The sequence below is a fragment of the Chlorocebus sabaeus genome, chromosome 14 (genome assembly GCF_047675955.1).
Source record: "Chlorocebus sabaeus isolate Y175 chromosome 14, mChlSab1.0.hap1, whole genome shotgun sequence".
NCBI classification, from domain to species: Eukaryota; Metazoa; Chordata; class Mammalia; order Primates; family Cercopithecidae; genus Chlorocebus; species Chlorocebus sabaeus.
The window spans coordinates 30,671,629-30,687,767 of record NC_132917.1 but is presented as its reverse complement, the minus strand read 5'-3'; the positions used below and the strand labels follow the sequence as shown (position 1 = coordinate 30,687,767).

The window sequence follows — 16,139 nt, the reverse complement described above, 5'->3', positions numbered from 1 at the left end:
TGAGGTTACAACTACAAATAAGTCCTTTCCTTCACGGTAGCAACAGTCAGTAGAGGAGACAGAAAAGTAATTTCACAGTGCTTGGTAATAAATTACAGCAATGGGGTGAACACAGGGTCCTAGAGAGGCACATTGGAAAAGCCTTGGGAGATTGAAATGCTTCCCAGGGGAAGTAACTTCCAAGCCAAGATTAGAAGAGGAAAAAATAGCCAGGCCTTGGAAGCGAGGAGAGTGCATTTCAGATATATAGGAGAGAGATAGCACCTGCAAAGTTCCAGAGGTGACAAAGAGCAAATGAAGTGGAATGTGGCTAGAACTTTGAGAGTGCAGAGGGCAGGAATCAGAAGTGGTGCCAGGCCACTAAGGATGGCGAGCCACGATTAAGAGTCTTGATTTGATTTTGTGAGCAGTTAGGCAGCATTGAAAGATGTTAAAGACGCAGTTCTGGATGATCTTCTAGAAGATCATTCTAGCTGCAGCATGCAGGGTAGATTGAAAAGGGATACAGCCAGAGAGGAAGTTGCTGCAGTAATCTAGAAAAGACAGAATGGAAATGGAGAGAAACAGCCAGATGGAGAGATAAATAAGACAAATGCCCAAGACTACATTTGATTACATTGGGTCTGGGGCAGAAAGAGGCAGGATTAGAGAATATCTTGTGGTTTTGGCACATAGTGCATAGTGAGCTGTGGAACTCAGGAGGGTCAGCAGGCTTGGCTGAGGTGTGGGAAGCAGAGGAATGACAAGGTCATCTCATGGGGTCAAGAGAAGATGCTCATCAGGGTTAGAGTTAGAGGTTAAAGGAGGTAGACACTGGTAACTCTTTGAAAGCTGCCCACCAGAGCACCCAACCAAGTTCCTAAGCAGTTCACTTCTCTGTTCTGACCCACTTATTCCCTTCCTAGACCACTAGAATTAATAACACGTTCAGCAATTCAAAGGTGGCGATATAGTGGAATAGCATATCTCACTGTTATGTTAAGTGTCTTTTCTGAAACACAGGATTTCTGTAACCAAAGTGAGGGTGGCTATTGAGGCAAGAAGTAAGAGCAGTATATGTTTATGTGAATGAACAAATTAATCTGCATGTGAAATCCCAGCAAAATTGACATGAAATAAAAATTTCATGCCTTTACAGTGTATCAGTGTTGCCCATGAAATGTGATTAAAAGGAATTTTTGATTTTACAGTTGTCATGCTTTTTATACTGCTTGCATTTTTCTCTTCTAAAGAGTTCAGTTTGAACCAAGGGGCCAGCCACAGATTCGGCATTTTATATTTTTCCTCATAGCTGAGAGCAGGCTTCCTTACATAGATCTGAGCTGGGGAGGTGTTAGATGTTCTCAGATCTAAAAATGAAATCTGTGATTCTAAAAGCCAGTAGCAAGATCACTGCCCTGAGTCCTGAGAGAACTGACATTCTGGAAAGGTCATTTGGCCAAGAGCTTTTCTCCTCTCATTCTTTCTTCCTCACACACATTGGCTCTGCGTTGGGGCTGGTGGTGAGGAAAGGAAGGGATGAACCATTGTCCATGAAGCCATCTGTGCTAGCACTGGTGATGGAGTGACAGAGGGATGTGGGGGAGGGAAAGATGTGCCCACGCCACCTGCAACTGGGATCCATAGATTGTCACCTCCTTGGGGACAGAGAGCTCTCTCCCAGGAAGTTGGTCCCATTCCCACTTTATGTCTTATGCTTGTGTCTCTCTTCGCCTTTCTGGCCCTGGAAATTAGGGAAATGGAACATGATGAAAATGACCCATTCATTTTCTCTGTCTGGGTCTGACCTCTGCAATGTGTGCTGCAAGTGCAGGACTTGGGAGGAAATCCTTATTTCTAGTTAGATCAACATAGCTTTTTGTTTAGTAATAGACGTGCATGAACCACCTCACCCAGTGCCTTGCTGAGGTCACATCTTCACCCACCTGGTCAGACTGCAGTGGAAGTCCCTGGCTAGGATGTGCCTGTGGCAGCCCAGCCAGCGGTTTCCCATCTTCCTGTTACCGAGGAGCAGCAGCCAGTCCCTCCCTCCTGGACAGGTCACTGCACCTGCTGGTTTCCAGAGCTCAGTAGAAACTGCCTCTTCGGGTGGTCATTCAAGAGTGGGTACGTGAGTATACACAGTGTACAAGGCCACAGAATAGACCTGGGTCACAGCTGGAACAGTCCTGGTACAGAGGTATTACAACATGTGACAAGGACGCTGGGTCCAGCAGGCCTGATTCAAATTCCCTTCGCTAGTCGGAGTGAGTTCCTTAGCCTTTCTGTGCCTCAGTTTCCTCATTAGTGAATCTGTAAACCAGTAGCAGCCTCATAGAGTTACTGTGAGCAGTAAAGATGTGAGGTGCTCTGTATGGTGCCTGTTGGGAAGGGTTCAATGAGCAGTAGTTTAACAGCTTTCCAGGAGGTGGATACCATCATCACTGTAAACTGGGAACTCCAAGCAGCGAAGGTTCAGTCCCAGTGTGTCTCACGCCAGGCCTGTTTGATTTCTGTTTCATTGTGCTGTGTAGTTGCCTGACCTTTTCCCATTCTCTAACTGTCTTCAGACTCCCGTCTGGGATGCCAGAGCCCACCTTTAGGATTCAGAGCTGTTGTCAATTCCAGAGAAGCCAGAGCAGCTTCTGTTTGGCACCGACATTTCAGTAATAATAATTATGCTCTCCACTCTGCTTCAGAGTTAGTGGATCTGCCTCTCCATCACTCCCTCCTGGTTTCATGCTGGAGAATAAAATCTTGAATGTTTCTAATTTATGACCAAGTCTTTTCTCCCACCAAGGCAGCATGCCACAGGAGGAAAAGCGTGTGTCTGGGTGTCCCAGGGCTTGGGTCCTGGCCCTGGCAGGCAAGCCACGGAAGCACTGGGAGCTCTGACTGCTCATCGATGAAACGGGCGTGACGATGATCATCGTCAGGCTCTCTGTTATAGGCTGCTGCCAGGATGTAACGAGCTTGTGGGATAAAATAAAAGGCATCGAACGCATCATGACATGACTGTGATGACTGACAGCGACCATCACTGAGCATGTTTCTGACATGCCAACTTGTCACATATTCAGATGCAGGGTGGAGGGTGTTGTGGGGTGAGCAGGAGGCAGTGACTGTGCAGAGGCAAGAGGGGTCACTCTTCCCTAGACCCTGGGATTAACATCTCAGAGCACCGCCCTGGAAGCATTTTCGGACAGTAAGTGGCACTGAATGCTCCAGAGGTTGGCAGTCCAGGAAGCCCTTGGAGCCCCAGTTTAAGTTGGGGGAAATAGAGAGTCTTCGCTGAGTCATTCATTAAAAATAGAAGAGAAAGAAACGGCATGTCAGCGATCAGCTCAGAGAAGCATGCCTTCATCATGTGCTGCTGTGGCCATCGGGTCTAGAGACCCCGGGAGTCTGTTTCCCCAGGAGGTGAGGCTGAGACCGGAGTCTCCTCCTGGCTCATGGAGACTCTACAGTGTCTCCCACCCCACCCCCAATCTTTCCTGCTCACTGGCTCTTCTTCCAGTAAAACACCGCGTCTTTAATAAATTATCAACATACTTTCTCGTCTGTCTGCCGGCGCCAGAGCTCGATGTTGGCAGGGTTTTCCATTCCTTCATGCCCCTAATAGATCTCACTGTTTGATTAATCTTTTAGATCTCTCCCACAGAAACCCTGCTCTCTGGGCCAACTCTCCTCACCATGTCCGGCTCTCTGGATTTTTTTCTCGGACTCTCAACCTTGTTGCTGCCCATCCCCATGCTCATCCCTTGGTCCTTGGACCACAGACGACTCATGTGTAGGGCTCCAAGGCAGATGCCTTTAGCCCCGGCAAGTTCACAGGGAGACTGTAGGGACGAGCACCAGATTAGGAGTCATAAGATGTGGATTTCCCTCACCCCAGTTACTCACCAGGTGTGCCACCTTGAGCGAGATTCTGAGCCTTAGTTCGGCTCATCTGTGGAGTGGGGGCGGTTGTCAGGGTCACCTGAGGCAAGGGGAGAGTCCAGGCTCCTGAGCTGTGAGCAGGGGCAGGAGGGGGGTCCTGTGAAGCTGTTCGAGCCTGTGAGGTATGGGATGGCGCCACACTACCTGCTCTCCCTGGGCTTGTGCGTGCTGGAGGAGCTCGTAGGGTATAGCCCTGTTCTTTACTCTGCAGGGACAGAGGCTCGGGGTCTCAGAGACCAGGAGGACAACGGCTCAGGCTCCAGCCCACGCCCGCTGTGTCAGTAAGGTGGACCCAGTTTAGGAGGTTAAACAGTGTCGTCTCCATGGTCCTTTCCTTTTCTAAACCATGAGCTTGTGATTCTAGTCAATGAACTGAACCTGGCATGCAGGCCGGCTCAGCCACTCTCTGGGCGTGATGCTAGCAATTCTAGCTACCATTTCCTCAGCACCCTTTAAACACCAGGAGCTCACATGCATCATCTGCAGTCTTCACAACAAAAATGTGTATTTATCCTCATTTTACAGGGAACAATCTTGAAGCTCAGAGAGGGTAAATGACGTGTCCAAGGGCACACAGCCTGTTCTCGACATGTCCAGACTCAAATCCAGGCATCAGAGCCCAGGTTCTTTTCACTCACATTGACACTGCATTCTTTGATCTCTCCTCCTCCTCTTGCCTCTCAGTGCCCCTTACCTGCTTGAGGGACATGACAGAACCCCTCACCAAAGATGCCTTTCCAGCCCCTGTGAGATCTGGCTCCACCCAGCAGGCAGTCGTCTGCAGATTTGGGCTGATGCTAAAAATAATAATAGTTACTATCTGTCAAGCATCTGTAATCACCTAACATAATAATAGTCTGAGAGAAAAAATCTTCCAGAATTGTTATCTCCATTTTCCAGATGAAGAAACTGAGGCTTGGGAAAGTATCATCGGATGCCCATTGACAATTGAGCCTCAGTTACAAAATGGCATTTGTGACATTCCATTCAAATTAAACATGCGTATTGAATGTTGGCTACAGTCAGAGCTTCTGACAGCTGATGCTGTGAGAGCGTTTAGCAAGAGAGCCTTGGGTCCATTCTGTGTTACAGAGGAGCAGATGGAAAGCTGGAGAGGTGGGTGATTGGCTCATGGTCCCACAGCTGGCCAGTGGTAGCCTGATCCCCCAACCCAGGATTCTGGGAACTGCCTCACATGGTCTGCAGGTCTAGATCTGTGCCCATAACTGGGATTCTGTGCCCCATTTCTGTCTGTCCCTCCCTACTTCACCCCCATGAGATCCAGCACCTCCTCCTCCATGAAGCCATCTTTGCCACCCCAGGCAGAGTTATGCCTCTGCATAGCTGTGTGTGTGCATGCATCTGTGTCACTGTGGTCAATATACCTGCCTCCTCAGCCGGTCCTCCAAGGCAGGACAAATGGCCCCTGTCCTCAAAAGCTCTCTAAGGAGATAATTCTCAGTACCACCCTCCCTCTCCAACTTGCCCCTGAGTAACTTGCACCGCAAAAGCTGGGGTGTGGGGTCTCCCTGCCTCCCAGCATGTGGAAGAGGAAGCATCCCCAAGGCAGTGCCTTCGTCCTAACCCCATGAGGGGTTTCCGAGCATCTTCCCCCATGGCAGGGACCACAGCAGCCTGGAGCAGCTTCAGGCCTGGCCATTGGACACACCCTGTCCTGATGGTGGCAGCCTACTGAGTCGCTCTGCTTGGGCTCTTTTTCCTCCGCTGTCTCTTATGGAGGCACCAGGAGGCTCTGCCGAGCTCTGTGACTTGTTTTCTTCTGTTAGACATGACCTCCTCCCTGACATCTGCCTTGTTCCTCTTGGGGCTGACCATGCTGGCTCCCTCCCCTCTGCCTGGGCCTCTCCAAGCCCCTCCATGCTCTCACAGACCTGCCACCTGCCAACTAAGACTCCCTCCAGGTCTCCCTCAACCCTGGTTCCGCCTCAACCACCTACGAGCAATGCCCTCCCTCTCCTCCGCTCCTAAGTGAGTCAGGTCTGTGTCCAAAGATAAGCAAGGCCAAGGTCTCTTCTCACTGGGAGCTGTTTCAACGCATTCTCCTTCCCTTTTTGTACTGGTTATCTAATGTACAACAAATCACTCCTGATTAAACTTTGTGGTGTAAAACAACAAGAATCATTGATTATCTTCACAGTGTCTGTGGGTCGGGAATTCAGAGCATCTTGGCTGGGTGGTTCTGGCTTGGAGCCTCATTGAACTGCAGTTGGAAGTCTGCTGTAACCACTGTCATCTGAAGGCTTGACTGGAGCTGCAGACCCACTTCCAAGGTGGCTCATTCATATAGCTGGCAAGTTGGTGCCAGCCTTCAGCAGGTGGCAACAGTTCCTCTCCACCTGGACATCTCTCCATAGACAGGGCGCTCGAGTGTCCCCGCAGCATGGCAGCTGGCTTCCCTCCAAGTGGCCAAGGCAGAGCCTGCAATGTTTTTGTGATTTAACCTTGTGAGTCACACACTGTCACTTCTACCATATTCTATAGGTCATATGAGCTGCCCTGCTTCATTGAGGCAGGGGCTACACAAAGACATAAAACCCAGTTGGTAAAATCAGTGGCAGCCATCCGGGGGGCTGGCTGTCACACCTTAGAAAGCTGGAAGAGGCTGTCTTCAGCTGACCTAGGAACGTACTTCCTGACTTACTTTCTCCCTTTCTCCATCAGTGGACAACTGGTGTACTTAAATCCTGTTCTAGTGATGTAAAGATGGACAAGGCCATGGGCCTTCCCTGGAGGAACTCACAAATTGAGGAGAGTCTCATCAAAAGAACTGCTAGAAAAGAGTTATGTACAGAATGATGGCAACACAAAGGACAGGTTCTTACCTATTTGGGGGAGTATGGAACACCTTCACAGCAGAGGGGACATTTGCTCTGGGTCTTGAAGGTTGAGTAAGAGTCCTCAGGTAGAGGAAGGAGAAAGGATATGGCTCCATGCAGAGGTAATAGCATGAGCCATGGTGGAGAGTCATGGCAGCATACAAGACTGTGATTTTGAAGGGTCTAGAAGGCTGTGATAGGGAGTTTGGACTTCATACATCAAGAACTGCTGGAGGGAGTCAAACCAGAGGAAGCTCTGGCAGAGCTATGTGGTGGACAGGACATGACTGGCAGGGGCAGAGGCTGAAGACAGAAAGTCAGGTCAGGAAACTGCTGCAATGCTCCTCTGAGAAAAAAGGGCTGTCTGAGAGACCATGGGCATGAGAGGAGGGGTGAATTCGGAGGTGGGGCAGAAAGGACATGGTGAGAAATTGTCTCTGGCGAAGAGGACAGGCTTGAAGGACAAGACTTACCTTTTCCACCATCTCTGCCCCTGGGGCCTTCCTTCCTTAACTTTTGGCTCCTCCCAGATGACCCACACCCAGCCCATGCTTGAGTCCTGAACAGAGCTACCTGGCTTTTTCTAAATAAGTTCTCTGGACCAACACCATGAGCCTTCAGTGTATGCCCCTGTAGAAAAAACTGATTAGAGTTATCTGAGAGGCCAACATGACATCAGGACCATTAGCCTAGGACTAAGTATCTTAAATGTTTTAGGCCACAGACTTTCTTGAGACTAGTGAAAATTATGAACTATCTTTCCAGGAAAAAAAATGCACATTTGTACACACAGTTTGCAAACAATTTCAGAGGCTCACATGTCCCTCGAAGTCTATCCCTGGGTCTCTGAACCCTACATTAAAAGCCCCAGGTCCAGGAAAAAAATAGAAAATGAAAAAAGCAAATATTTGACTCCCTAAAGTCTGTTATTTACTTCCTCTTTTAATATCCCCCAGCCCCTTGCAATAATGGAACATCCCCCGAAATAGCAAGAAACAGGAGGAAGCATTTACCCAGTGATAGCCCCTGGTGCCACCAGCCTCACTTGGCGGGTTTATTTTCATTATTATAGTAATTTTCAAGCTGCAGGCTACAATTTTCACTTGCAGCGAGGTATTAAATTGAAATTACCCCAGATGTAATTGTCATAGGAAATAATCCTGGATACATGGAAGTGAATGCCTTTTCAAGATGCGGTTTTATCACTCATACCAGGGTTTGGGGCTCTGCCTCTTTTACGTGCCAGATTTAGGTGTGTGTTGCAGGGGCCAGGCGTCAGCACAATATGGTAGCCTGAAGCTGTTAACCCAGAACAGAGTGAAGCCTCTGCCGACTGCAATCTACCCACTGGCCAGTGGCGTGGGCAGATGGGCTGAAAGGGCACAGAGTGGGGAGCAGAGCCGAAGACTTGGGGTTGTGTTCATGCAGCTACCAGGAGCCACCGTACGCTAGCTCAGGCAGGCAAGAAACACCACACTTATTTTCCGTGTATCAACTCAATTTGTCTCCAAGCCCAGGTTCCCCCAAGGTGGAAGTAAATTCAGATTTAGTTATTCTTGGAGCTCCCCAGCCCCTCTTAGGGCCCGGTGAAGCCATGGGGTCTCATCTAGTGCTTTGCAGTTGGGGAAGCCCCTCTAGATATCAAGCATCTGGCATAGCGCTGCCCACCCAGATGCCTTTGGTTCTACCCCTGCAGATATGCTCTGTCCCTGAAGGTCTCACTTGTCCTGTGCCTTTCCTTCCCTAGATGCACGCTGCTGGTGTATTGCACGGACCTTCCACCCACTAGCATCATCATCACCTTCCACAATGAGGCCCGCTCCACGCTGCTCAGGACCATCCGCAGGTGAGGCATCCTTGCTCGTCCGTTGGCCAGCTCTGGGCCAGCAATTGGTGACAGTGTGTCTGCTCCCCAGGTGCCCGGCCCTGTCCTAGGAACACCAGATACATCTAACTACATGCCAGGCACTATTGTATATGTCACATGTGTCCACTCAGTCACTCCTCACATTCCTGTAAGGGAGGTTATTATCTCATTTTATAGAAAGACAGACGCCTGTGGTGTCAGGTAATGTGCAGAAGGTCAAAGAGAGTAAGTAGAAGCAGCAACCTCAGAGCCTTCGGCCTCCCCACTCTGCCAGGCTGCCCCTAGAGCAGGGGCTCTGACTTCCACAAATGAGGAACGGGCTGAGGCCCTGAGAGGCTGAGTGCACACCCCAGCCCCAGCATCAGGCTGGGGTCAGCACCCAGCACCCTGACTCTCTGCCCTCCCACACACTTGCCAGGGGCCATGCAAATCAGAACGGCCTGCAGCAATCACTAAGGCTTGCCTTCCTGACCATCTACCTGCAGTTCCATCCCTGTTGCCCTCGGGCTTCAGTCCACTCATCCTCTGGGTCATGTTCTTGCTCTAATAGGTATATCCTGCTACAAATGGCCTCTGGCCTGTGTGGGTTTTTGATATGCCCAAGTCCCAGTGCCAGGCCCTAGCAGAACTCCTCTCAGAACGTAGAACTGCACCCAGAAGACTTACCCAGGAATTCCTCCCCCAGATTCTCCAAAGACTCTGGCTATTTCACCCTCCTTCCCCCATACCCACCCTCCTCTCCGGAAGTCATCTGTCCTCCTCTCCCTCCCGCAGGCCACCAGCAGCATCTACCTCTCAGATGGCAATGACAGCAGCCGCCCTCACTCCAGCTCCTGTGCACACATATTCTGTGCACCTCAGCTGCAGAGGTGAGGAGGCCACTGCCACGCCCACTTCACAGCTGAGGAAACTGACATTGGAGATACTAAATCAAGGTCCCGTGTCACCTAGCCAATGATAGTGAGTCAGGATTCCAGGTCTTGCACTCTGATCTCAGAGTCCTCCTTCTTGGCAGCCTGAGCAGGGAGAGGCTAGTCCCAGTGGTGGCATTCAGCATCCTTCAGGGCCAGGAGTGCCACAGCCATGTCCCGCAGCTGAACAAGAACCCACAGTACCTCCATGTCCCCATGACACACGGCTCATTAGACCCTTCCTGTCCTGCTGAGCAGCACATCAGCTGGTGCCGATGCCACAAAGAAGGAAATATGATGAAACATGGGTCAGAGAGCACCAAACAGCAAAATCTCTTACTGTTTCCATCATGCAGGCCACACTTTTCCTGTCTCTCCCACCCCCGCATGGCTGTGGGCAGTGGGAAGTTCTAGGTGATTGGGAGGTAAGTCCTGCAGTAGGGTCACCCTGAGGGAAGGCACCACATCTTCAGCTCCATCTGTCACGAATGATGAATGTCCATGTACAGGGTCACCAAATCCCTTAGAGACATAGGGAGGGACCTTCCCAGACACACAGTTTTTAGCCCAGTGCTTCCACCCATCCAAGGGGACAGCCCTGTCTGCTGTTAAGACATCCTCGGCAATGACAGGCTGGCTTCTTCCTCCAGCCACGTGCCCATCCTGGCTTCTGCAATCACCCCAAGAGCCACCTGATTCAAACTTGATTTCCCAACAAGGCAACAGCTCTTGACAAGAAAATGTGCCAAGTCACTGTCAGGTGTCACCGGTAGTCTCAGGGTAGATTAACAATAACAAAGTGCCTGGCTGGTTAAGTGTGGGGACAACAGGGATGGAGGAGGCCCAATTCTCCTGCGTCTCCTGTGGTGAGGGGAAGAGCGTCTGGGGCATCCAGGCTGAGACGACACACGGGGAAGTGGAGGTGGCTGGTTCTGAAGTGCCAGACCACAGCCCCGCCACTGTGATCTGCTGGGGCACCAGGGTGGGTTCGTGGAGCAGGCCAACTGCAACCTCTGCCTTCCCCACCACTATGGTGGCTACTAAACTGGTCATGACTGGGCATGCCTGCCAGATGTTTCCATGAGAACAGCGTTAGCATCTGAGAGAGGCCCCTCGCTTTCCAGGCCGGCCTCTCCCTGCCCATCCTGCAAGAAGCTCTCTGATGCCGGGTGCCTCCATCCCCTGACACAGTGACACACATGCAACCAATCAGGGGCTTCCTCTGGGCCCTTCTCTGCATATCACTACTGCAGTACTTGCTGCATTTTTCCGGCCTGTAACCTTCAGTAAGCTCCTTTAGGGCAAGGGCTTATCTTATCCATCTCTTAACCTCCCAGTGGCTCAGTTTCCTAACCAAGGAAATGAGAATACTAATCCTACTTAGTGCATAGGGTTGATAGGGTTGCTATGGGTTAATTCGGCTAAAGGACTGAGAACTGTGCCTGGCATGGAGTAAGTGCTTGATCAAAGAGAAGAGGCTATGGGATACTTAAAAGGGTGCCACACTTGGAGTCAGAAGACCTGGAGTCAAATCCAAACCCTACCACTGTCTAGCCGTGTGACCCTGGGGCATGTTATTAACTACATCTGCAGAAAATGATGATAAAAATATCTTTCATGTTTCTAATTCTATCACATTTCTCACAGTAAACTTTCCTCTTGGGAATGTCTCAGACATTTGGGGGCATTACAGTGTATGTAATGTGGGGGCTTCTAGGCCCCCCAGGCCTCCCTAACAGTGTTTATGTCCTCGAGGGTATTTTAGCTGCTGTGCTCAGACTCTAAGACATGTTTCTCCTCTTCCTGCCACTCCTCCACCTCTATATGGTATTAATGATACTTAATAATAATAAGATTACTATGTTAAATATATCCTGAGCTTTGTGGCCTGCAAAACACCTTCCTTTTCTCACTCCAGTTGGAGCCTCATCCTGAGCCTATGGGGCAGGTGGTGCACATAGTGAGAGCAGAGGCATCAGGCCTCAGGTTTCCTGGCTTTCCTGGAGGTACAGCCTAGCTCCTCTGTATGCCTGCCTGACGGAGGGCTACCCTGAGGCCCTGGAACCCTGCACTCTGGGAGGGTTCTTGGGGCCCATCAGCCCTGTACTTTTCAGAAGACACTCATGACGTGCCAGATGAGTTAGCTGAGAGAGCCCATTTCCTGCCTCTTAGGAACTTCAGATGTCAGCCAGCCTCCAGCTCAGACCCAAGCGTGACACACACAAACAGCAAATCGGGGACCTGAGAGCCATGTGTGGACAACCAGGAGCTTATATCAAAAGCAGGCAGGGCAGAAATGAATGTTAGGGGTGGAGGCAGGAAAGATTACTTCTAGAAACTTCCATGCCTTAAGATTCTATACCTCCCTTTCACTCCCTATCCTGTTGCACAAATGGATCACTAGCCACTGAGAGGGGACTGACTGAAGGGCATGTCCTGTCTCAGAGGTCTTCAATAAAGGGATCTTCTCTAAGGTACCTTTCATTGTTAACTTTCTGGAATTCTGGACAGGCTTTGTTGTCAGGCTCTTTGCAACCCCCTGCCCGGACCCTCTGGTGCCCTAAGCTCTTGAGTTAGCTGGGGACTAGATAGGCTCACGTGGGGCACTCAGAGGCAGGTGGAAGCTCAGTGGGGTACACAGATGACGGGATGGGAGTAGAGAAGCATGACTTTGATGCATTAGGGGACATTCTCACTTAGAGAGGAAACAAGCCCTGAAGAGTGGTTTATGTTGACTCCTGCTGCAGTGAGTCCTCATGTTTATGGGAGACCCAGCGCTGTCCCCTTCCTCTTGGGGCATCCTTTACCGCCACCCCTCCCATCGGGGCTCCGAGGCATGTGTTGAATCTTCTCACTGTTGCTTTTTTATAATATCCTAGATCTAGGGGAGCCATTTCTCCGACTAAGGTGTTTAAGAATTTGGACTCTGGGGACAGATTTTCATGGCTCTGCCCCTAACAGCTATGTGACCATAAGTAAGCAAGTTAGTCTTTCTGCCTCAGTTTCCTTTTCTACAAAACAGAGACTGCTAATAATTACCTGACATTATTGTGGAGAAGGTCAAATAATTTCAGATAGGGAAAGGACTTGGAGCAGTGCCTGGCATATAGTGAGCCTAAGCGGTGACAACAGGTGTACATTGTGAGCCTCCAGCCCTGGCAGACAGCCAAGTTCTAATGCAGTGGCTCTCAAGCTTGAGCAGGCATCAGAAGCTCCTGGAGGGCTTATTAAAACACAGTTTCTTGGGCCCCATCTATAGAAAGTCTAACCCAGGCCGGGCGCGGGGGCTCACGTCTGTAATCCCAACACTTTGGGAGGCTGAGGCGCGCAGATCACCTGACATCAGGAGGTTAAGACCAGCCTGGCCAACATGGTGAAAACCCGTCTCTACTGAAAAAATACAAAACATTAGCTGGGCGTGGTGGCAGGTGCCTGTCATCCAAGCTACTCAGGAGGCTGAGGCAGGAGAATCACTTGAACCTGGGAGGCAGAGATTGCAGTGAGCCGAGATTGTGCCATTGCAGTCTTGACAACAACAGTGAAACTTCATTTCAAAAAAACAAAAAAGTCTAACCCAGTAAGCCTAGAGTGGGGCCCAAGAATTTGCATTTCTAACAAGTATCTAGGTGACGGTGATGCTGCTGGCTCCAGGATCCCACTTGGGAAAGTTATGCATATTGCTATTATTAGTCTCAATATTATTAATATCAATACCCCCATTCAGAGAGCAGCTGCTGTGTGCCAGGCATGGTGAGCTCTTTTCACACAGCTGAGGAAATTATAGTGCTGAAGGTTCAGTACTTACTGAAGCTCTCCCTGCTAGCGAATGGTGGATACAAAGAAACAGTACTTGAACCCAAGTTAGTCGCACTCTAGAATGACTAAACTCAACTGTCAGCCGGGCTTGGGTCTTCATTCTACTGATATTTATGGAGCGTTTGATAAAACCTGCCTGCATAGAGCACCGTGGAGTTCACAAAGCAATTTCAAATACATTTCCTCATTTCACACGCACAAAAGCCTGTGAAGTAGGTCAAGTATTAATATCGCCTGCTTTTACAAGGAAAATGTAATTACAGGAGGAAATGAAGGCCGGGAGCGAACCAGCATCTATCTGGTTCAGGATTGCACAGTTAGTGGGTGGTGCAGCCCACCTGGCCGCTGAGCCCACACTGCCCACGCTGCCCTGCGGCCTCTGGGGGCTCCTTGAGGGCCCATAGTTAGGGCGCAGCAGGTGTAGAAGCCGCCTGTGTACCTGCCCTCTGGCAGAGAGATGAGCTGCATGTAGAAGACTGTTCTAGAACAATTCCAGGCAGAGTGAGGAGAGCACTTATTCCCATGCTGAGGCAGAGTAAGGAAGGGTGTGGGGAAGGCAGCTGGAGTGGGAGTGAGGCTGAGAAGAGCTATCCTGTGCTGGGCCTGGACGAAAGAATGAATTTGCTTTGCTGTAGAGGCAGTGGTGAGAGCAAGTGGGGGAGACCTGAGCAACCATTCCCTCCCTGGGTAGAGGGAATGAGAATGGGTGTGCACGAGGGAGGGCCCTGGAGGACCACCTAGGCCAGGCCAGGTCCCTTGGACTGGACTTGACCTTCTCCTCTGACCACCCAGAGCACATGCCCACCTCAGGCCCTCCCAGCCTCAGGCCATGTTTAAGGGGACTCCACCATCGCTCCAACTGTTCTGATTAGAGAAGCAAAAACAAGCCAGGTGTTACCAGGAAATGGTCTAATTAGCACTCACTGCTGACTATTTCTTTTTTTTTTTTCTTTTCTGTTTTAAACCCTGGACATTTTTTATTCACTAATCATCTCTCAGTTCAACCAGTGCAGAGCCGCACGCGATTTACCTTTTGATGTTCTCAGAAGAGAACTCTTGAATTTCAAAGAGCTGGCAGGGATTTAGCGGAATCGAATGCAGAATCTACAGCCGTAATCAAACCTCATTAGGAGTTATTCTTCCAGCAAGTTTTCCGCTGTCTCTTTCCTCCCTCCCTGATTAGAGGGCTGGTTGTTGTTTGTATGTGTTTTCTTTGGGACGATCATAGTGAACAGTCCCCTTCCATCATCCTCTGGCAGAGGCTGCAGCCTTTCTTTCCTCTCCCCGACCCCGAGCTCCGGAAGACAGAGACAGTGGGCTCAGGACTTTGTGTTGGGGTTCCTCTCTCCACCTGATACTAGTTGCCATGGTGAGAACCAAGGCTTCATAAATATGGGAGCTCCAGGCTAAGTTCTCTTCCCCGGAGAGTCTGCATCCTGCATAGAAGGGGTGGTGCACTCCAATGAGGGCTCAGAAGGGCCCTCCTGGGAGGAGGGCTGCACACAGCGCCTCCACCTGCATCCATTCTGAAGCCCCTCTCCAACATACATGCGGCTCTGGGAATCCCGTGGTGGCTGGTGTGGCCCATGCATGTTTCTGAGAAGTCACGTGGTTTGGGGTGTTCAGGAGAAACAGGATCCAGTCATCTCAGTCAGGCCTAAGATCCAGAGTTAACCTTGCCCCTGGGTAGAGATCCACAGCACAGGAGGGGTAAGTGAGTCAGTTAGATCCAAAAATCATTAATGATGCACCAAATTAAGTGATAACGAACAATTGCAACCATTTGTTATCACTAAGTGCCAAATATCATGCTAAATGCTTTTTATACACTTTCTCCTTTAATTTGCTCAACTGCACTGTGAAATAAGTACTCTCCTATTATTATCCCTGTTTTCTAGATGGGATCCTTTGCTACACAGAGCAGTAAAGTAACTTGCCCAAGATTACACAGCTTGCAGTAAGTAGCTGCTACACCACAAGCTTCTGGAGGGTAGAATCATCATATGCCCAGTGCTGAGCACATAGTAGGTGTTCAGTAAATATCCCTCAAGGGAATAGTTATGGACCAAGGTGCTATGCTGGACTCTGGCAATAAAGAGAGCAATAGGTCAAGGGTCTTACCCTGGGATATTTCCCTCCAGAGGGGACTACAGGCAGGCGAGGTACAAAACCAAACTGCAGGGCTGGGAAGTGAAAAAAGCCGTAGGATCAGATACAAACTGCTAGGAGATCTCAGAGGAGGAAGCAATTAATTCTCACTAAGTGGCTTGGAAAGCTGTTAGGGAGGAAGTGACATTCAAACTGGTCCTTGTGGGCAGCACAGGGGCATTTCCAGCAGCGGCGGCGGCAGCAGCAGCAGGAGAGAGGCTCTCAGTTATGAATGAGCAGGACAGCTTCAGACAGCGGCACTGAGCATGGGAGGTGCGAAAAGGTGGGCCAGCTTCCGATGGCAAAGGCCTTAGGAACGTGCTGAGGATTTGGGATGTCAATAGTGAGGAGCCCCTGGGGGGTTGTCAGTTTATTTATTTGCATTGGTGAGGAGAATCACACAATCAAAGCTCCGCGTCAGAAAGTTCACTCTGGGCCGGGCGCGGTGGCTCAAGCCTGTAATCCCAGCACTTTGGGAGGCCGAGATGGGCGGATCACGAGGTCAGGAGATCGAGACCATCCTGGTTAACATGGTGAAACCCCGTCTCTACTAAAAAATACAAAAAACTAGCCGAGCGAGGTGGCGGGCGCCTGTAGTCCCAGCTACTCAGGAGGCTGAGGCAGGAGAATGGCGTGAACCCG

The 16,139-nt window shown here is 50.2% G+C and overlaps 1 protein-coding gene across 2 annotated transcripts in view; it reads left to right on the top strand.

The window, feature by feature from the left end:
• GALNT14 (polypeptide N-acetylgalactosaminyltransferase 14) overlaps positions 1-16,139 on the top strand; it is a 235,662-nt gene that overhangs the window by 170,980 nt on the left and 48,543 nt on the right. For both annotated transcript variants that reach the window (XM_007971039.3, XM_038006749.2), the window contains exon 3: positions 8,503-8,601. In XM_007971039.3, coding sequence (XP_007969230.1) covers positions 8,503-8,601 — 99 coding nt within the window. The remainder of the gene's footprint in view (positions 1-8,502; positions 8,602-16,139) is intronic.